The following is a 24,401-nucleotide window of genomic DNA, read 5'->3' as shown; positions in this document are numbered from 1 at the left end:
GAAATTTGGATGGAGGAGAAAAAGAAATCCAACCTTAACCTTCTGACTTTCTGACTACTAAAGGCAAGATATCTCAACCGATGTCACGTCAGTCGACATACTGTACACTATATACTGTGCATTTCCCAATTCATATTTCCTGCTATTTTGCACACGACACTCACTAGAAAGAATTTATTAACAGGAAATGGAAGACAACTCAGTTTTCTATGTCTTTAAAGTTTGGTTTTTCAATGCAAAATACCTTGGAATTATGAGTTAAAAAAGTGGTTTTCAGCAAGAATTTTCGCTTGACAACAATGGCGGCAATTTTCAGGGATAGATAGCTGATTGTGACAGCTAATTTGATAATAAATTTGATAATTTTACCAACAACAAAAATCACCAAATATTGGGGTTGTTTTTGTTTTTTATTTTGGTCAGAAAACCACTGTTATTGGGAATAATAGACATAAATACTGGACAGCTGGCCACAAATGTGACTTTTTCAATCTTTTGCCTAATTTTAATCAACATTAACTGATCTAAAATATCATAAACCATCAATGTGGTTTTTGTAAAAAAAAAATATCCAGTAGTCTAAAGGTTAAAACTCATTAGTATATGCAGGCACAAATAAGGGGTTTTCAGGTTGTGCTGATGTCTAAAATTCAGAAAATTTTATAATGTGATTATAAAACTTGCACGATCTGCAGCCGACAACCATGCACAATATCACTAAATGGAAAGACTAGTGATGCTCTTGTATTGTTTTATTTTGATAAAACCTCAAATTCTTGTCTGCTGGTATCAACAAATCTTCATCAAATACTTTGTCATTCAACACTTCCTAATCCACCTAAATACCAATGATTTCATGAATATGTTACTGCCATATCACAGACTGTATAAGATTGACATTGAGTTAAGATTTGACTACTACAAATACAAAAAAAGAAGAAAAAAAGATAGAAGTGTTTTATTTAACAATGCACTTAACACATTGGTAGCAGTATATAGTTAGCTCCCTTGTGTACCCGGGTGCTTCTTGGTTTTGAACAGATCAATGTTTGAAGGCTAATCATTTGGAATAGAAAGTAAATTCTTAAGCTTAGTGATAGCGAAGGAATTCTTTTTTAAAATAATAATTGGTGTCACCAGCAGTGCAAATGGTTTGTAATGAGGCGAGGCTTGGTATTCATACACCAGGTTTTTCTTGTGACAAAAGTGGGGCGTGATAATTTTGGGGTAATTTTCAAACAAGCTGATTTTGTGAAAAATTTAATAGCTAAACATTTATTAAAATGAGGGTTTTTTGTAAGGTTTGATGAGCAAAGTCTTCATGAATATATGTGTGATATCCGCCAACTCCCGTTTGGGTGTGGTTTGTATGGGTGTGAATATTGACAAAATTGTACACAAAATCATGCAGTTCAGACACATTATGATGAAAGTAACACAAACATTTAACTAAAAGTATTTAAAATAAGTCCCCTTTTTGTAATTTCCTCGAGACTAAAAATACCTGTATCTTTCTTTATTTATAAACGATAGGTGGGCATTTAGGATGCCATGGGCTGGTATGCATATATCTCTGCTGAAGATTCACAAATAACTGTGGTTTGCTACTATTGTAATTACGATTATATGATGTCAGAAACTGCTTCAAATAAGGACAAACCTTGAAATTCCTATCTGGTTTAGATTCAGAACTTTCTGTGGAGTCATCACTGCCTCTCCGAGACCCATCCTGCCGGCCGGCCTAATAATGAAGAGTAAAAAATAAACTGAGACTTTTAAAATGTTATTCCATAAAACACCCAATTAGGGTTGTTCCACAATTGATCACATGGACGAAGCGAGAGGCATTTTGTTTTGTATACCCACCAGCCACAAAATAACATTTTATTTACATTAAGTATACATAGAGAAAAAAACAGGTCAGTGTGGACCAACGAGGCACAAAATAATAATTAAGGCGATCAATTTTGGAACAGCTGTTAAGAAGCATATCAATGGCGCAGTGGTTAAACCACCAAGATGAAGGTGCTGAATTCAGAACAATGTTATAAACTTTTATGTCAAATGTTCAATAAATAATTCTGTTACTAATGAATGAAACAACATTGAATGTGTAATTTTAAATCAATTTCAGTTGCATATATAATTAGGTTATGCCTACTTAAAAAATAAACGAGGAAATTATGTTTTAAAACTGAAAAATCTACACCATAATGAAATAAAGAACATTTTAATCTAATTTGCAAAAATATATTTGCAAATATTTTTTAAAAAGCTGAAAAATTACACCCGTGTATATATTTCTTATCAAATATAATTTAAGATATAATAAATTGGGAATAAGTACACTAGGATTTACATGCATTTGTACAAAACATTGCATTAATGTCTACAAATATGTGTTAATTAAACACTTACCGATCTGATAGGCGCATCTCCACTAACATCATTAGATTTCTCTTGCTGCTCTCTCTCAGCCTGAAAGAATGGCAAAATAATAAAACAATATACAGATGATTCTGATAAACAGCCACCTGTAAATAGTGGACACCTCGTAAGTTGTCTATTCTTCATATAATTACACTCATGTCACCTTAGTCTGCATGGCACAAAAGTCTGCGCGTGTTAATGACGTTAGATTACGTCTTGAAACAAGTGTCGGGGTATGTTTGTAAACAAACAAACAACGATAATTTAATTCACAAAACCATTGTTAAAACAACACATCTTGATTGTGAATATATGTATAACACTGGTCGATAACAATTTTATTGAAAAAAAACCCTCTGAATTAATGCACTATAAGTATACTTTTGCCAGTCTCGATCGTGTTTTTCGATCACCTGTCAGTGTCAACACGTGTCTGTCAAAATTGTAATGATCAACCTTGTATATCAACTTACACAAGTTTACATAGAAACTTCAATACATACCTTATTGTAATTTATGAATCCATAAATGAAATTAATGTCTTATTTTATCTGTTAACGTAAACATCCAAGCATACTTTAAATTTCCCTCCGAGTGACACAATGCAAAATGGCTGCACACAGACTTTGAAGATTGCTATTTCAGCTATAGTCTGTTTCAAAATTATCATTGATTGTCCTTTCTGTCTAACGAACACTATTTGTGGTCATTTACACAGTTAATAACAGACCATTTTTGTTGAATAATGATCAATTTTTTTTTACATTGGCTTTTTTTTATAGTCATTTTGTGTTGTTCAAACTAAGGAGCATGGAACACCATTTATATTTATCTCATTTGCACAATCTAAATGTTTCTGAAACAGACTATAATAGGAAATGTTTGTTATTTAGAACTTATAAAAAGTCGGATCCATTGTCTGTTGCTGTTTTATGTAAACATTAGCGACAGAAGTGGTTGTTTTAATGTTTGCTGCGCAGACTTATGTGCCGTCATGCAGGCCAGTAAATGCAGGGGGGGGGGGGGTCCCACTAAAAATACGTTCATTACTTGAGTTTAAAAAACATTAAAAGTAAAATAACTTTAGTTGTAACACGTTTATTGCTCCATTGTACTGTGGCGGTGAAATAAATATTTTTAAAGAAATATTTTAACTTTAAAATATAACACAAATGCTTAGGTGCGCAGACTTAGGTGCCACCAGTGTATCTTTCCAAATCTCTTGTTGAAAACCACATATTCATCATCAGTTATTCACATATGAGAGACGTGATTGTGCTTTTGTCTTTAAACTAGCCCTAATTTTATCTCAGAAGCTTTTTTATCGTTCACCTAAAACACTGTTTCAGCGCACCTCCCGCTGAATATTTAAAAAACTTGTCTGCCGTTCAAAAGAACCATAATGGCATGCCCGACACAACAAATGCTTGTCAAACTGGGGTAGTCGTTTAAGACACCCACCCTTGGCACACACAACCAACCAGATGGAGCCCGAGAAAGCCGTGTCAGACATTAAACCACCTGTGTAAACCACCCCCAAAAGACCTCGTATGACGGAGTAAGTAAACATAAAACAAAATTACAAGTTAATAAACAATTTGACAAATGTTTACTAGAGCAAAACTCGAACACGGCTGCAATGGAGGACTGCAGAATCAAAAACGAGGATATACAGTCTACCCATGCGTGGATGTAGGTCATGCATCCGGCAAGGGGAGATAAATCTGCAGTGGAGGTAAAAACTCAGGGTCGTATAGCATTGTTGTTGTGCTAGTACGGTAAGTTGAATAAGACTATTGAAAATATGCTGCTTTAACCCCAGCCAACTCGTGTTTGAATACTAGTATAATTATATTGATTCAGGGTTTGTTCAATGTGTGCTATTCAAAACTTCTTTGTGTCAATATATGCAAGCTTTACTTTGCATGGGTTTTTTTTTTACTGAAATTATTTATATTCCTTGATAGAAAGACATGATACCTCATACCACATTTGTCTTCAAAAGTAAAGTATGTGTACTGTAAATATACAGTACTATCAACATTAATTAAAAAAAATTCAAATGACGAATGTACAAATTATTTAGGCAACTGCTGTTCATACTAAAATATACACAAAGGAATTGAAAATAAATGTCTTAACTTGCAATATTATACATTTGGTTACTGTATACTCTATTTTAAAAAACCCGAAAAAGACATCAGTGTGAAAACTAATAGAAAATAAAAGTAATTAAGGGCTGGTCCAGAGTTGATCAATGGGGTAGGGTGAAAGGCATTACAGGTATAATTATCATTAAATGTCTTATTCTTAGATATACACACATAAGTAACTGTTTAAATGAAATCTTATTTTAACGGTGAGGGGTACATACAAAAATTGTTTCCCCCTGCCCCCCTTCCCCCATACGTTCAATTCCAGAATAGCCCTAGTAAGTATTATAAATTGTGTGTATACTTCTCTTTGCTGTTTTTCTATTTCTCGATGACGAATTCCTCTAGCTTCAGCGCGGGCAGCTCGCTTAGCAGCTAATCTCGACTCGGCCTGCAAAATATTAAATAATAAATAACTATAGAGTACCAGGTACAATATACATGTAACCACTATCCAGGGTCTTTGTCATATTACATGCTATAAATTTCCATACAGAAAGGAAAGAAATTTAGTGTTGCTATTACGTTTGCAATAAAATAATTATAACCTGTCCACAGTACACAATTAATTACTTTGAAACATCCTGGTCTGGAAGTCTTTTAGACACGAACATGTATGTACATGTTCACAAACAGGCCAGCACATACCAAAACTGTTTATATACCTGGTGGTCCACTTCGGTATTGGTTATTACCTTTTACACATGTAAACCGTGAGCTATTTGTATATATATGTAAGTTCTCTATTAGTATTACAGACATAAGAATCATGAAGCACAGAAAGACGTGTCTACCTGTTCTGGCAGCGTTCATGTCAATAACACTAACAGATTAACTCTATTGCCAAGACCATGTTAATATTTTAAAATTAACCTAGTATGATAATTGCCAGTGATAATGTGATGTGGAGTCATCAATGTATCTGTGCATGTCTATGTACCTATATATATGTACATGTACATGTATATATCTGAACATAAAATTAAACAATAAAAAAAGTAGATTTTTTTTCAATTACTTAACGATTCTTGAGACATGTGTACAGATATACAGGTACATGAACATGTAGGTGACCATTATATATAAATCAATCAGTTGTCATGGACAAGCAAAAGTATCGTTAATCAAACATGACACGTGTAATAAAGCTTTCATTCACACTGAAATATGTGCATTAAATTACCTTTAACTTGTTTTTAGATGAGAACACTTTTTATAGTGTACATCTTTCTCACTCTGTCTCTCACTCTTTCTGTCTGTCTGTCTGTCTGTCTCTCCACATAATATGTCTCAGTAATAATTAAGATGACTAAGTTGTTTGAAGATTAATTTTTATACCCCAATACCCCCCCCCCCTCTCTCTCTCTCTCTCTCTCTCTCTCTCTCTCTCTCTCTCTCTCTCTCTCTCTCTCTCTCTCTCTCTCTCTCTCTCTCTCTCTCTCTCTCTTTCCAACTACATATATATACCCGTAGATGCATGATAATTTTCATTTTCAACTTTTTAATTTCTGCCCCTTAACAAAATTGTTTATTTACATGTAACAAATAAATATAAATACATAAAAAGGAAACACCAGAAAAGATTATTTGGGAATAATGTACACATTATATGATGTTTGCATACTGATCTGATGCAACTGATCAGAACTAAAGATTTACAGTGCAACAAAATTATGCAACAGACTTTACTATTCATGGGGAGTTATCAGAATCACTCTTTTTTCCCCGTCAGTATCTTGGGACTAGTTCATGGAGAGTAATTCCTCACATACACCCCAACTCCCCTTCACCCCTATGCATGTATATTTATTGTATATTTAATTTTATACGATATTAATATCAGGCTTCGACAAATCTATTAACACCGGTCCCGGCTAGTGAATTATTCGTCTGGGCTAGTAGAAATAATCAACTGTATTACTATACATGTAAATTATAATATATACAGTGAAACTCCTGTAAACCGGACACTCTCAGGACAAAGTAAAAAGTCTGGGTTTTTAGAGGTATCCGGTTTAGAGAGGTTCTTTTCTTTACAGATATTTAAGGGGATTCCGGTTCACACAGGATCCAGCTTTGAGGGGTTTCACTGTATATAGGGCACATACTCTAAAGGCTAGTGTCTTTCTCAAACATTTGTTGTACACAGTAACACTCTTAACTGGCTCCCCATAATCTACATTGTAAATTAGGGTATCATTTAGGGGTAATTACTCACCGAGTCTCCTCAATTCTTTTCATGGTGAGGAATGCAACAAATGTTTCTACATGTATATCAACTGACCACTGTTTATAAATTATATGAACATTGCAAGTGCTTTATAAAACATTAACATGTAATAAGTTTCAACTTGCATTTAAATTTGACATCAACATACATGTACTTGTACATGCCTACATACCTTCCTTGCAATTCATGATGACATTTACAAATGTAGCAAACCTAATTTAAAATGATCTGCAGTCACATTGAAAATAAAATAAAATAAGAAAACAAAAATCACTTCACAACAAAACAGGGGCACGATGTAGCCCAGTGGTAAAGCACTCACTTGATGTGCGGTTGGTCTAGGATCGATCTCCATCGGTGGGCCCCATTGGGCTATTTCTTGTTCCAGCCAATGCACCATGATTGGTATATCAAAGGCCGTGGTATGTGCTATTCTGTCTGTAGGATGGTGCATATAAAAGATCCCTTGCTACTAATGGAAAACAAATGTAGCGGGTTTCGTCTCTAAGACTGTCAAACCGACCATATGTTTGACATCCAATAGCCGATGATTAATAAATAATGTGCTCTAGTGGTGTCGTTAAACAAAACAAACTTCTTTTTTTCACAAAAAAAAAAAAAAAAAAGTAATATAAGATCCTAAATCAGTAACAAAAGACTTAACAGCGTAACATATCCTATCTGAAATTTTATTTTATTTATTTTTGGTACAATATTGGCTAGCAAACTAAAAATAAATAAAAGCAGTTATTTTAATGCTCGTGTGATCACAAAATACAAGATGATGTTCACAACTGAAGGAATACCTAATTATGCATATGTGCATGTGTACATGTACATTCAGTATGCAACAGATTATTCAGACATTAAATCATGCCTTATCTGGCACCTGTCAACATACTGTATATAATATACGGTACATGTACAGTGCAAGGCATGCATGCACAGGAGTATTGTGTTGACTGACAACTCTTTTTGTCTGGTTAGCTACGTATGCTTGATCTCAATATAACAAACAGCCTAACAAGTACAATGTAGTACCACTTAATCATCAAAGCAATTTCAATACATGTAGATCTATCATTACAAATAAAATGTGCATACATTAAATAGAGTTGGCAACATGGTCAGAATACTGTGTGCTGTACTTTTCAAACTGCAAACAGATTAGCGATGTTCCAATAACTGATTATCATAGAAAATTGGTCGGTTTGGCTCTTCTTACAGGGTTTCTGCCAGTGGGTAAAACGGGTATGGCACCATACCCAAATGTTTTCGCAGAATTGGGTTTTTTTAAGTTAACGTTTTAACAAAATGAATTACTCTTATCATTTCTGTATGATTTTCTTAACCCTAACCCTAAACGTAACCCATTATGTGATGATCATGCAATTATAAAAATCCATAATCAATTGTGTGGGGAAACTGTTAACTGTCATTGTTCCTCCAATTTAGATGATGAACATCAGCTGATGTAAATATGTTGGGGTCAGTGTTTGTTTTCAAGTATACAGAAAAAGAAAGGTTATTAACTTAGGTAACATTAGCTATCTGTAGGGTCTAGTTCCGAGTAAACATGACACTAGGTGCATGGTCCTTAAGTATTATTATTATACTTCTTATGTTCATATAATTCTAACCGATTGTGTAAATGGAAGTTGATTGGCTGGTGTTAACCAATTATAATCGATGATCAGTGGAACTCCCATCGATTCCCAACACTAATGCAGATGTCCAGTCATTGCCAGTAGAGTTTTAGGAGAGCAGCAATGTATATGTATGTATATCCAATTCCCTGGCTTCTGGGACACAAACTGTGTGTAATTTAAATTTGAGAAAAAGCTAGATTTAAAACACACAGAAAACCCCATCAGATTTTGCAAGCATGGTGAACATGATGTAGAAAATCATGAGGATGATGCCAAGTCAAAGCAGCATGGCGGTATGCCAACCTGGTTATGGACTGTATGTGTACATTATATATACTAACATGCAGCAGTAGTGATTCTTGTAACCCAATATAATAAAGCAAATTCTACAGTAAAGTTTATCACTGGAAACAAAAATTATCTTTCTGCATGCTGGTTTATTAGCTGTCAACATGACGGAAAACAGAACCGGACATCAGAAGGATAAAAGCTAATATTAACACCTCGAGACGGCATCTTAAGAAAGGAAGGGAATACGTGTTTAATGACACACCTCAGCACACTTTCAGACTATGGCTATGTGATGTTTAACATACATGTACATGGTAACTGAACACCTGGGTCTAAATAGTGAGAATGGAAACCTGCCACATCTTACGCAATTCCAACTGAATAGTAGCAAGATATCTCAGACAGGACAGCACACCCCACAATCTTTGATATACCCATGATGGTACATTGGTTGGGATTGGAAATATCCACTGGGTTAACAGATGAGAATCAATCATATGACCCACAGCACCTCAGGCAAGTGCTCTACCAATGAATTATATGTCATGATCCCCATCCTTGGAATTGAAAAATTATACCTCACGGCTTGAAATAAGAAATAAAATATGGTCTGCTGTTATTTTAACAAAGCAGGCCTAAAAATATTTCCTGCTGTTAACAGAACATGATGAGAGGAGGGTTTGGGGATGGTGTGAAAAATTAGATCCTCTGACATGCACTTTACAGCAGTTTGGAATTAAAATATAGCATATCACAAGTTAAATATGAGATAACCGCACATAATTTTGTCTCTTGCAAAATGACCTGTGATTTGAGAGAACTAGGTAGCAGGTGAATTTATATTAATTTTTCGTTTTTTGCAGGCAGCTGTTTCAAGTCCCGCACCTGAAGTACAATATTCCATTATAAAATGTATATAGTATGCTTGGAAATAAAGACATGTAACAACCTAGACATATTGCATAAAGATATCATTCACTGGCGTTGACACAATACATAGTGATATCTCAACACATGTGTATACATGTAGATGTGTATCTCGACTTTTAAACTGTTGATCAATCCCCATTCAACAAACGGAAATAAATAATGTATGAATCAAGACTGCAAAAGCCATATATCACTAGCAGGAAGCGATTACAGTAGACAGTGCAGGACAGCTGTTCTCATGTATTATCCAGTTTTTGCCATACTCAGCACTGTCTGGATTACTAATCAAATAAAACTCTCAAGAGGAACCAGTTTGTCATCACACTACTAAAAATAGTTCAGTAACCTTACTTCTCTGTTCAGTACAGGCTAACTGCTCTCTCTTTGGTATGCATTACATGTACTTCTGAAACAGTATCAGGTACAGTCACACACACACACACACACACACACACACACACACACACAGAGCATGGTACAAGTACCTGTACACACAGACGCCTAGCAGAACCAAAGGAAAAGGAATATTTATTTAATGACAGCCCAACACATACAAGTAATCAAAGTCTATTGGGTACTGTTGTAAAGTTCTGTATGATCCAATTCTAATAGTTAAATAAGAGAATTAAAAAAAAAATGTTTAGTTTATTGACACTACTAGAGCACATTGATTTATTAATCATCGGCTACTAGATGTCAAACATATATGGTAATTCTGACATACAGTAGTCTTAGAGAGTATAAACAAAATTAAATTTTTCCATTAGTAGCAAGGGATCTTATATGCACCATTTCAGAGACAGGATAGCACATACTATAGCCTTTGGTATACCAGTCATGATGCACTAGTTGTAATGAGAAAGTCCATCAGGCTAGCTTTAGCAATGGGCTACATCCCACCCCATAGAATTAAAGAAAAACCCATCAGATTTACATGTGCATATATGTTGGTTGGTAATTTGTGGGGATTATTTAAGAGAGAGAGAGAGAGAGAAAAAAAAAAAAGGAACCACAGACATTACTGATTACACGTACAGCTTGGAAATACAATATGTCTGCCTGTGTTACATGTTCGTGTTTGTCAGGTTACACCAATCAGTATGTTCTTTAACACTGGCTAGAGCCTTAATAATCCTGCATCTTTGTGAGATACGCATGCATGCAGGCATGAAGTTCAAACATGTATTTCACATATATGTAAATGTGTACACCGACTATCTGACGTGTTCCACTCAAAAGAAATGCTTACAAGTACAGACTTATTTTTGGCAAACCTATCTGTCTTGCTACAGTTGCATACACGTACATGTGTACAAAGTTTGCCAGATTTGTAGAGATAATAAAACACCCAGAAGGAAACTACTGGTGTCCATATACATGTACTAGCATTGTGAGAGCATTTTAAAACACAGTTTTATCTTTAGAATAAACATAATTACATGTATACTTTAGATAAAGGAAGGAAGAATATTTTGTTTAACGAAACATTAAGCACAATTTAATTACAATGTGAGGTTATATGGCGTCAGACATATTGTGGTTACGGACCACACAGATAATGAGAAAAACACTGCTGCCGTCACACAATAGACTATTACTACGATTAGTAGCAAGAGAACTTTTACATGCAGCATCCCACAGACAGGATAGTTCATACATGTACATTCTTACACCAGTTGTGGAGAACTGACTGGAATGTGAAACAACTCATAGCTTAGGTAAATGCTTTACCACTGGGCTACGTCCTGCCCCTAATAACAATGACAACAATAACACTGTGATGTCACATACTATGATCTGTACCCGTCAGTTGTGACAAATGCTGAGATTGTTAGGGAAAATTTAATGTTTGTTTTGTTTAATGACACCACTAGAGCACATTAATTTATTAATCATTGGCTATTGGATGTCAAACATTTGGTAATTTTGAAAATTAATCTTAGAGAGGAAACACGCTAAATGTTTCCATTAGTAGCAAGCTATCTTTTATAAGCACCATCCCACAGACAGGATAACACATACCATGACATTTGATATACCAGTTGTGGTGCACTGGCTGGAACAAGAAATAGCCCAATCGGCCACCATCTGGCGAGTTCTTTACCAATGAGCTAAAATTTTAAGCTGGAAGGAAATGCTAGACAGTGAGAAACAATTTAGTTTCAAAATTAAGATTCCTCATTATACTTGTAGTGTATTCTTTCAACAGCAATGTGGAAGACTTGAGACAACCGCCATCCCAAAATACATATATGCCCAAATTATGTACAAACATGCTGATGTCAAAAACACTGAAATATTGTTTCATTACATTAAAATAACTTGAAATGTATTTCTGAATATTAACTCTACAGCAGCTGCTAATGACAGTATTGAACTAAAACGACCTTTCTGCATACAGAAAGAGACAAAGTCTCCATATAGTAGGGAGATATAAAGCCCTGGTTACCTGTATTTGTATTTGTTTTTGCACAGGTCATACTCATGACACCTGGATGCATCTGAAGTATCAACTACACCTATATACATACAATCAGGGTTAGCTCTGGGTGAGCAAAACAATTCGCCAAATTGTCTATTAAACTTCTAAAATTGCAGCAGACATTGTCAGTTATTTTCTAAAAAATGTCAATTATTACAAGAAATTATTTCGCCAAACTAAAACAAAATTCACCAAACAACTCTTTTTAAAATTTGCAATTGGCAAATGTCGCGAGTGCCAGACAATTTCCATACATCAACTTTGATTGATTTTAATTGTTTTGGATTTGGTAACTCTCTACTGCAGAATTCAGATTTTCTGCATGGTATTTATTTAACTTCTTTCTTTTTCTCCTTTTTTGTTTTTGTTTTTTTTGTCTTGTGCATGCGTGTGCACATACTGTAGTAATATTTATTGTGTTGATATTTGTGCACACATTCACAGACCTGACAAGTTTGCCTGGTACAATAAACAGGAGGCACATCTTAAGGAGACCCACAGCTTGTTTAATGCTCAATAAATTAAATCAATTTGTTTTAGCTCTCCAGAGTAAATTATACAGATCTGTTGACATTCTCAAGGCAAACAGAACTAATTTCCAGACTTGGTGGATGTGAAAACATCTGTTAAAGTTGTTGGTAATCAAGAGATGTATGGAGCTTCATACATATACTGGCTCACCCAATCAAGTTGGCTTATCAATCATGTAACAGGAACCATAACAGCAAGTTGTGTAATCTGTGTGTTGCCATTAGTCATAAACATGTACAAACATACAAGTAAATTACAGGGTAGGTCCACACACACACACACATCACACACGGGCAGCAAGCCAGCTAGAGATAATAAGAAACAAAACAGAATGAGAAAGAATTAGACTAACTCTAAAAAAAAATAACAAATGTGTCCAAAGATTTTTTTTAAAGTTCAGTTTTAAACAAATGGATGGAACCCATGAAAATGTATGTTTTTTGTCATGCTCTATATAAATAAAGATAAAAATATGGCTTGTGCCAGCCCACTAGAGTCCGTGCCCTCTCCCCCCCCCCCCCCCCCCCCCATTTCAGACATCATTCCTATGGGCCTGATGGATGGATAGATGGATACATGTATGTTACAAAGCCATGAACACACATCAAAATGTGCTTGTATTATAGTATATTATACACTGACAATTTTGGGCCATCTTATAATAAAATCATTCTTGTTTATTATAAAATCACACAAAAAATAAATCCTTCCCAACACAATCAAAATTTACTTAAGGTGTTTGAAAGCTTGTTCCTAACTGGTTAATATTCACTGATTAAATGTATAAATAGTATGCCAATATTTTTTTTATAAACCAATGAAATGGTGTCTTTCTTAGAAGATGGTAATCATTGGCTATAACTTAATTTTCACTTGTTACTTCTATTGTCCTAATGGCATTACTGTACTAAAACTCCACCAGAGAGGTTACAAGTAATATAAATAAAAACAGAAGCAAAGACACACACACAATCCTCTTTCTTTAAATTTCAATGCTTAGCAAATGAAATCAATTTGTTCTAGTTCTCCTAAGTAAATTACAAAGATTTGTCAACTAGTTGCACACACAGAATGTAATTTTCACACCCATTGGATGTCAATGTGTTGTATTACCTGCACATGTGTACCTTTGACGTAATGTTGACGCACCAACACTCACAAATATATTTATAAAAACACTGGGGAATTATATAAACAGGGTTGTGTCCCAACAAATGTAACTGTTGGGCAAAAAGCTAAAAAGGAAGTGTTCTTTTGGGTGGGGAATACCAATATTTTTGTACTAAATGGTTTAAATAAATCGTAAAATGGCAAAAGTGCCTGTCAACAATGATTAAGACCCACAGTTGCATATACATACAGCATATACATACATGTATGTTTGTAATTACCTATAACAAAGACAAAATGGAAATGCTGGGCAATATGCCCACATGGAAATGTGAATGTAAAACAACTGCTCTGCTGAAATGTTAAAGTGGTAAACGAGCAATATATAATATATATTAAGTATATAAACATACTAAAAATTTAATTTTTGTGATATGAATATGGTCAAGTTAGTCAACTGTCATCAATTTAAAGTATTACTATATATAACAATTTTACAGGTACATTGTAGGAATACATATATATATACATGCTATCTATCACTATCTCTTCATTTTCACTTAAGTTTTCAAATGAATTTAAGTTAAATTTTACACAACAAATTACTATTAGATGCACTAAATACACACCAAAAGCTAGAATGTAGAAGTCTTGAAGAAACATGTAATCCACATGGGTGTTAAAAAATTAACTTCATCTCAGTTGACCTTTGCTGATGATGTACACACCTAGATAAGCTCAACAAATACATGTATGATGTACACAAGCCATAGGTCGTCTTGGTGTCAAACAAGTACCTGTACTTTGAATACTAGTAATACATGTATCTGAAATTATCACTCTGATGATCATAATGATAAGTACTACAGTAAATGTTTTGTGCTGACATGTTTATCAAACTAATGTTTCATTATCAAACTAATGTCTCATTATAAAAACTATCATTTTTAAAAGTATCTGTATATTATTATTGGAATCTAAATCAGCCACCTTGTATATAGGTCATACTATTTCAAAGTAGCAGGAAGTGGTGTTTTTTTATGTAACAGTTGGTTTATCACTATATTATATTATGTACCTATACAGCAAACACCATGGCAAGTGGCACACCATTTGTCAAGGACTGGTTGGGTACTATTATTTATATTGGTTTCCTGTGTCACGATACATATTACAATATATTATTTACAGTAGTATCAATCAATTTTAAAGTTAAATTATGTTTTATTTAACGACACCACTAGAGTACATCAATTTATGAATCATCAGCTATTGGATGCCAAACATTTGGTAATTATGACATATAGTCTTAGATGAAACCCGCTACATTTTCCATTAGTAACAAGGGATATTTTAATTCACCACCCCACAGACAGGTTGGCACATACCACTGCCTTTGATATACCAGTCACGGTGCACTGGCTTGAATAAGAAATAGCTCAATAGGCCCACTGACTCATCAGATGAGACCTTTACCACTGAGCTACGTTCCGCCCCATCAATTTTAATAAAAGCATATAACAAAATATTTTTTAAATACATGATGCAAGATGAAGTTTATTCAAAAGATGAATTACATGGATCGCTTCGGTAACAAAGCTTTCTTAATAATATGCCAGGCCCTTCCTTTTATCTTTGAACACAGATACAAAAACAGTAAAATCTAAGAGATCTTGGGTTTCCGAGTGACAATGAACTTTAAAATATAAAAATTACAGAGTATATTGACACAGGTAGCTTACAAATATCATAATACATATTTTTACCCTTTGAATCATAATATATCAGGAAACCAATAATACCACACATCCCTAGAAATCATCATATTGTACCTCAAACAAGGATTCAATCACCTAGATATACTACACCTCAACTACATGTATACTATGTACATAATGTTTTTTTATCAAACTATTTTTTTTTTAAATAATAAAGAGTAATAATAATCAAGGACTTATAGTTTGTAAGAAGTAAAGAGCTAACCCAAGACTTAATGAGCTAAATCAGTAAATGTGCAATCTGACATCATTGCAAAAAAAATGTAACACTAACACCTACATGTTCCTTACCACAGAGAATGCCTTTTTTTATAGTATGCAATTTATTTCAAGTTATTTATTTTTGAGCCGATTGTTTTCTAAATTGCACACAAATGTTGTTGGTGGGTAGAGGCACTGATTTTCCATTTCAGATTTTTCCCTTTTCCGTTTTATAATGTTACAAATTCAGTTTTTTTCCGTTTCAGTATTAAACAAATTCTGTTTTTGTTTCACACACACACACACACACACACACACACACACACATCGTAATTAATTGCTGGTATAAAATAAATATGCAATGAGGCAAACCATGTCAGTAGTTTGTATTTATTTTTGGTTTAAATTTAAACACGAATACGCCACGACACAGACTTAGGACATTTTCGGTTTTCTTTAAGATATGATCGGGGAAAATAATTACAAACGATCACACTAGTGTCACTATAAACCACTTCCCTTGTATAATTTATTTTGAACAAAGCCTGGCATACAATATGCAATTACTGCATTCCTTTGTGAAATCGGAAATATGGCAATGCCGCAAATGTTAAAAATTAATAAGCAAACATAACATAATATATCTTTCACTTGAGTAAATATCAGACAATTTTAGCTCACAATGTTCGGTTTTTCCCGTTAAATCACCGGGAATAAGTGAAGAAAACACGACTGGTAAAACGTCTAGATACTCTACATTAAACATTTGGCGTAACATACAAAGGTACTAGTGTCGTAGCGTAGCACAGGCAGATGTCGGTGTCCATAGTTTCTAGCTCGAAAAATAAATTTTAATTAATCAAATGCGCTAAGTTAAAGTTAAATAATGTTTTGGAAAAAAATCGGGAATTCCGTTTCAGATAAGTATTTCCGCGATCACGGAAAATCAGTGCCTCTAGGTGGGTTGTTGGTTTTTTTTTATTTCCTAAACAATTTTACTTTTTTTCTTACGTCAAACCAAATTGGAATTATTTACACCAAAAAAACATTTTTGTAGGAGGATGGTACAGACTATAGATATCTTGCCTTGAGACTTCACCAATGTTCATCAAACAAAAATGTCACATTCATTTGTAATTTTAGTGTACACGAGTAAGAGAATTGCCACTATTGGTCAATATTAAAGAGCAGTCCACAGGTGTATCCATGTTTTTCTAATCCATCTATCAGATTACTATATGTACAATGCACAGACTACAAATTATATATTGTCCACACACAACTAGCTGGCAGGTGATCAGTTATACAAGCTTTCATCGGGTGAACTTAAACTGATAGGACTTTAAAGCAACATGAAACTTGGCAAACATGTTGGTAACATCGGACACAAATATCATTTTCAAGTATGTACACCGTATAGTAGGTACACGTACAGGTGTAGTACAGTGACAAGGATAGATGAAGCACACAGAATCTGGGACTAGATTACCTGTAGCTGTCAAAAATGCAAAGCATTTCATTACAGCAACATTAAAAACAGCTGTTGAATAGGCTTCTTTATAAAAAATAAAAACAAATAAAAAAATACATTCATGAATATCATACAGAAAAAAACCCCAGAAAACATTTACTAAACAAGTTAAAGTTATATTGACGACTAGGATTGCCCAAGTTTTACAATGCATAAATTTGTATATATATATGTTCATGTACAGATTTATTTCAAAATATTACAAATATCAACTGCCTGAAAAGTAATATATGTGCCACACCTAAGCTGCATTATAGCTAGGTAGAAGGGTGCTTGCTTGAGGTGTGGTGGGTTGAACATGTTCCTAGATGATCCTAAGTTTTCCCACTCCTCCAACCAAATATAGTACTGTACTTTTTTTTTAGTACATGTATGTTTTGTCAATTTATATTAAAAAATCCATGGCAGACATTTTAGCAGTAATATGTAGTATCCTAACCATGATTTGCAATAACTATGTTAAAAACCAAATAGTCACATCTGCTGGGGAATCGTTAAATTAAGTTCGTTTTCTTATTCTTTAATATTTTATGAGCACTCTGCTTGGTATTTGTGATGAAAGTAAAAGCTGGCACAGAGACCTAATGATCAATGAACATATGGAAGCACAAAAGTAGGTTATTTAAACAGTGGATGGTGTGAATGTGTATTTGATCAAATGTGTGGGAGGGATTAATGTTGTTTAAAAAACACCCAGCACAGCTGAATTCTTACAAGTATGAACAATAACATACACACACACACACACACACACGCATATAAACAATAACAAACACATACACCACAATAAGCAACTACAAAAAGATTCAACAGCTAACCAGGTAGGTGTAGCTGTACTCTGTACTGAGAAAATTGCATCTGGTTGAAAGGGCTTGGCTAATCAACGACAGGAAACCAATAAACTGGAAAGCAGCACACCAGGTTAAGGCCAAGCCCTTTACATGGCTGACTGCTGTGCACATGTGGTAATACACAAGCATGTGTGTATATATATATATACTCAGCATCACTATTGAAGGGTCACTCATATTGTTAGTATTACACATGTTAATGATGCCCCCATCCTACACACTAATTATGAAAGAAGGAATGTATGGCCTTCGTGGGTTAGTCCCATAGTGAGGTTTCCTAAGTAGCATTTGGATTTCAATACAAGTAATGGTACTTCCGGTTAGAGGCCACAACAAAATGGTAAAAGTTATGCAAACTGTAACACATGTACCTACTATCTCCCCAATAAATGGCTTGTCTCAATGTACCCATGCCTGAAATTCTTTATGTTGTGCCCGTGCAATGCGTTCTCAACATGGGTATAAAAGTGTACATGATTGCCATCCACATATTTACGCACAATTCAGTTGAAAATGGGTCATGTCAGTGTTCTCGCTGGGTGAAAATTAAAGGAGGTCGGCTGCGCGGCACCACACCCTTCAAAACTCAATAAAACGAAAAGCAAAGCAAAAAAAAAAAGGGGTGGGTGGTGGGGGAGAGCTTGGTTAGCGCATTGTTGTGTGTTGGTAAACTGTGGAAGACATACTCAAATTTATGAAATTAAAGGGCAAGGCCATCTGGTCTAGACCAATGGAGATTTGCTTAGGAGCATTTTGCCAAAAAGTTGGTTTCCGGTCAGACCAAATTTCCAGAATTGGTGCGGAGATGCAACACTTTTTTGCTTTTTAATTTTTTTTTTTAAAGCATGGATTGCACAGAAATGGTGGGTATATAAAATTTGATACCGAAATAAGGGACATACTTAAACTGAAATCAGAATGCACATCCTAGTTCATGCACGATGGCATTTTGGCTGCAAATGTGGTTTTATACCTTTCAAAAATTGACGTCATACCACAGGAAATAATTTGTTTTAAATGTTGTTGCGTGAGGGTCAAAATCGACCTCTACATCCTCTTCTCTCTCACTAACCACCAACAACTAACCCACTGTCCTGAAGACACAGCCCAGATAGCTGAGGTGTGTGTCCAGAACAGCACATTTGAACCTTAAATGGATATAAGCACGAAAATACGTTAGCGAAAGAAAGATGACCAATTAGTAGCATACAAAATATGGCAGGGTTGGCTGTAAGATTGTTTATTTTTAGGGCACTGTCCAGAGAATATCACTAGGGCACTGCAGGAATTTGCTGCATGAACACCATTCAATTCAAGGCCTATGTCAATGTGGGCTGAAATTAATGACTAGTAATAGTGAAAGTAGCAATAGGAGTATGTAATAAAGATTCTTGCCCACTGGACAGGGTTATCCAGCTTTTGCACGATGCTAGAAAAATCTGTGTGACCCTAGGGCTAGATAAATCTGTCTGACCCGAGGGCTAGATGATTTCTACATAGTAGTGATGTCATAACTCATGTTTTACGATGATTGACGTCATAACTCATTGTTTTCAAAATTCTCTTTGCCATTTCACGTTGTATCATTGTTTTAAAAATATATAAACAAATTAATATTTTAACTTTATATTTATTGGTAAGCTGAACATTACATATTTATGTCTTTGCATAAGGTGGACTATATTTTTCTGTGTATAATTGAATGAGTTTGCAGTATACGAATCGTTTACAATAAACAGACCTTCACTTACAAAATTAATGTTTTGTTACTGTAATTTAATGGGCAAAAAAAAGAATCAATCACTGTTGTGAGGTATAGATATACGGCAATTCCAACCCTCGAGAAAAATGTTTTTGTAAGGTCCTCGGTAAACCTCTGCCCTCACAAAAAACATTTTATCCCTCAGGATGAAATAGCCTTATCTATACCTCACAACGGTGATAGATATTTCTATTATTATTTTGCAATAACTTTTCAGCAAAATTATTTTCCTATCTACACATCAAATGACTGTGTCATGACTTTGGAAGATGTTTAAGACAAGACAAACAACAGTGAAAATGAGATTTTGGTTTTCTAACACTATATACTCAGATGACATTCATTACTAAAATAGTTTCTGACTTCTGGATTCAGAAATTCATAGAAAACAGTCAGTACTACTACTACTACTTAATCAAGCCTGGAAATAAATGGCCAGTCAAGGACTGTGGCCGGTCAAGCTTCGACAGTCACAAACTTAATATTAGCAACAATTTTGTCTTGCCCACTGGACAGGGTTATCCAGCTTTTGCATGGTGCTAGAAAAATCTGCCTGATCCTAGGGCTAGATAAATCTGTCTGACCTAAGGGCTAGACGATTTCTACATACGTGTGACGTCATAACCCATGCTTTACAACGACTGATGTCATAACTCATGGTCTTCAAAATTCTGTTGGTCATTTCATATTGTATCACGTCCAACAAATCTTTTAACATGGAAATTTAACTGTCTAAACTGAACAGTGGACGAATAATCTAGTGCAACTGTGTTTATTTAATGTAAGTTGTACCTCAGAAACTACATAGTCCTGCGGGTAGTGGCCATTATTTACACTGGCCAAATAAATAGGTAGTGTGATATGCACATGCTCTGGGTTAGCTTGTGTTGTAGTTTTTATGAATGTCAATTAAGTAATCAAAATTAAATGGAAACATATATTTGTTTTAAAATAAGTACATAGTATCCAATATATTAATTAGGTGCTTTGTTATACAAAGATATTTCAGTTTCGAATGTGATTGGAATTCGTTGACATATTGTTGGCCTTATCGCAGTGACTGGGCAGTCATGAATTTTATTTTCTGTTGTAAATTTTTGTAACATATATATTTAACCAAATGAATTTTTCAACTTGGCTTCATGGAAATATATCAGCTGAAATTGCATGTCAGAAACATCAACTTGTTTAATTATGAACAAAATGCCCCACCCACAATCCAAGTGCATAATTTTGTCCACAATTGATTGTAGTTATTTGTTCATTTTATTACCTTTTCTATATTTAACAATGAACAGAATAAAACAGACTTTTACCTCAATCCAAACCCATGGAAACCATACTTTTTACATTGGGCTCAATTTGGCCCATGGATGTAATGTTTTCATGGGTTTCACTGCATCATGAATAGTAGTTCTATGAGTATAATATATAATAGTACATGATTAATATAAAACAATATTAACTCTTAAAACATTATTTGAACATTTGATTGACATGCACAGTTTCAATTTTGACATGCTGCAGCCTCAAATTGACTGACATAGGTCACTTTGACAGTCACCACTAAAACAATTATTTCCAGGCATGTGAATGTGCACTTGATATATTGTAATGAACACCGCTCCTTCCTTTTGTGCATTCCAGTGTCAGGGCAACAGCAACAGTACATGCAGAACTTGACATAAGAATTTGCTTTCTATGCGGTGAAATGGCAATTTTAAAAAGTGATTTTTGAAACAAATAAACATGACTGAAAGGTTATTTTGCTGTGTGTGGACATATATTTCAAATGTACAAATTTATGTTATATACTGGCAGATAATATGTTCTAGGTCTATGTTGTACATTTTGTCATCATTTAGGAGCCTTGCCGATGACAAAAAAGTGCCGTCAATGATTCTCCCAACCTACAGAGGCAAATGTTGTTGTTCAGTTCGAACTCTGCGTATGTGTCAGACCCTTTTTGTATACACAAGTTATGTAGTAGAAATTGTGCTAATGATTTTCCCTTTAAAGTTGTAGCCAAAGAGTTTTGTCCCTTAGTATTTTTTTGTCTTTTTTTGGGGGGAAAAAAAATCAGTAAAATAGGTTTGGTCAGGAAAACATTAAAAACAACCCTTCATCTTTTTGTTTTGGGTCTTATCAATATAATAAATTTTTATGAAAATTAGTAGTGATAACCAGAGCTCTATAATTAAGAACTTGCCATATTGTTTCTGCCTCTGAATAATGTTTTTATCAGGCTACTACATAAACCATTTACAATATGTTAATGTTTGTTATTGTGTGTTTATCATCTAAGAGTAATGATTTGTACCCACCTCTTTTGATATTTGATTTAGCGCTTGATCTTCTGCCGAATATTGCCGATTGTTACTTCGGCGTCGTCTGTCACTACTATTCATGTTGACAGGAATATGGACAATAATCCAAAAAGAAATCTATTTCATAACATGTGGTTCTTCTGTAGTGCCGATGCCGCATTAACAATGTTAAAGTGTCATTTGAAATGCTGAACGAATTCAGGATTTGGCATCCACCCCTTAAAAGCTAGTAAATCAAAGTTCATATTTCGGGGTACAAAGTTGTGGAATACGAGATAAACCCAAAATAATGTGTAATTAGCGCCACAAACAAAATACTAAAAACATGTCTGTCACTTTAAGTCACACATAGTAGACACACTGAAACTAAAATCGTGACATCCATCATTACATTTGCTGGCGGCAGCCATATTCCTTTTTGTGAGAACCCGGATTAATATGTTCGGGAAATATCGTTTTCTTCCGCCGGAAAACTCCGAGTACATTGACATGTTTTTATTGCAACAAGCCTACGGTAATATTATAATTTATAGGTTAATATTTATATGCATGTTTATTACTCCAGCAAGCAATTTAATTATAACATTGCAAAACTGGTAAATTATAACATTGCAAAACTGGTAGCCTTTTGCCTGACTTGCTGGAAAATGACTACCGGGCTTTTATAATGGACAAAAAAAAAATAATATATGATTATATCACCTTTGATAAGATGAAGATGTATCTGAAATTACGTTCAGGGTTTACATGACAATAGAAAAAAAATTATACTAAAATAAAGACTACTGGTGCTGATTAGGATAGCTATATTTATATTTAAGTGTTTACGGCGTGCATTTGATCAGTAGAAAGACTTGGGCTGGGATTTCACTAGTGTCCACAAGATACTTCTATTTTAAAAATATAATCTTGCGTAGGCCTATTAATAATTATCTATCATGCATGTATTAGAATTGTTATATTGTATGTTGTTTAAATACTACATTTAATCTCCTTTTACCAGCCCTTAACCAGTGTTTAAGAGTGCCTTATAAGTTAAGCTATCTGCAAGAAAATAATTTGAGGGTACGCAATAAAAACAAAACAGACCATAAATTAAGTGCCCCATTGATTTGAAATATTTTGAAATTCAACACTGCATTTTATTTACTTTGACACAATTTAAACAGCAGTCCTCTTACTATAATCTTTATAAAAAAAATATAAAAATATATTCATTAATTTCGAAGATTTTAATAGATTTTTTAAATTTTTTAATAGTGTACTTTTACACTTCGTACCCTCTGTCAAAAAACCCTGCAAGTTTACCATGCAGGCACCTAGGCCTACGTCCTCGTATCAATAATTAGATTTTAAAAACTCAGTGGCTATGAACCTAAACACTCATTTGCTTTCCTCAAAGCTTGGACTAGGTACCACAAGCAGTTTAATATATCAACACTGATTTTAATAATAACCACAGGTAACAAAAATATAATTTAAAATATACTTTTGATTTATTTTGCCTATACAAATTTACTGGAGGCCTACGTTGCATTTTATGACGATTTGTCATCCAGTTTAAGGCTTTTTAAATGAAAAAGAAGAAATTTGTTTGTTTGCTTGTTTGTTAGACTGTGGTGTGTGTGTGTGTGTGTGTGTGTGTGTGTGTGTGTGTGTGTGTGTGTGTGTGTGTGTGTGCGCGCGTGTGTATTTATACTTATTTTATTATTGTTGTTGGTGGTGGTGGTGCAGGTATTTTGCCGATATGTATAAACACCTTCACCTTCAAATTATTTTTGTAAACTGCGTCACCTAATCATATTGCGATGCACAATGACAGTTTTGGTCCATTTGGTGGCAAAGTCGAAATTATTAAAGTTGCCTTGCCTATATGGAAAAAGTAAAGAAAAACATTCAGGGTACCAAGGCAAATGAGGACGGACAAAGGCAGATGGGGGGGGGGGGGGGGGGGAGCACCACATATACCCACCTTTTTTTGTCCAATCCATGTTTAAAAACCCCAACAACAAACAATAGAACAAAACCAAACAAAACCCGACCACAACATATTTATATCAATTCCATTATATAACCTGGAGAAACAAAATTGTACAGTTAACATTTTCCCACACAATCGATTATGGATTTTTATAATCGATCATC

At 34.4% G+C, this 24,401-nt stretch overlaps 1 protein-coding gene across 2 annotated transcripts in view; it reads right to left on the bottom strand.

Moving 5' to 3' along the window:
• Positions 1–24,401, bottom strand: part of LOC121380457 (leucine-rich repeat flightless-interacting protein 1-like) — a 38,115-nt gene that overhangs the window by 11,926 nt on the left and 1,788 nt on the right. The window contains exons 1-4 of one of the 2 annotated variants that reach the window (XM_041509275.1): positions 22,254–22,654; positions 4,888–4,974; positions 2,419–2,478; positions 1,661–1,741 (exon numbers count right to left, since the gene is read on the bottom strand). In XM_041509275.1, the coding sequence (XP_041365209.1) occupies positions 1,661–1,741; positions 2,419–2,478; positions 4,888–4,974; positions 22,254–22,337 (312 nt within the window). In that variant the 5' untranslated portion in view covers positions 22,338–22,654. Of the gene's footprint in view, positions 1–1,660; positions 1,742–2,418; positions 2,479–4,887; positions 4,975–22,253; positions 22,655–24,401 lie in introns of those variants that run through there. The other variant, XM_041509276.1, reaches the window with a different exon arrangement.

Source organism: Gigantopelta aegis, chromosome 9 (assembly GCF_016097555.1).
Source record: "Gigantopelta aegis isolate Gae_Host chromosome 9, Gae_host_genome, whole genome shotgun sequence".
Classification (NCBI taxonomy): Eukaryota; Metazoa; Mollusca; class Gastropoda; order Neomphalida; family Peltospiridae; genus Gigantopelta; species Gigantopelta aegis.
The sequence above is the reverse complement of the archived record's forward strand: the minus strand, read 5'-3'. Positions and strand labels throughout refer to the sequence as shown.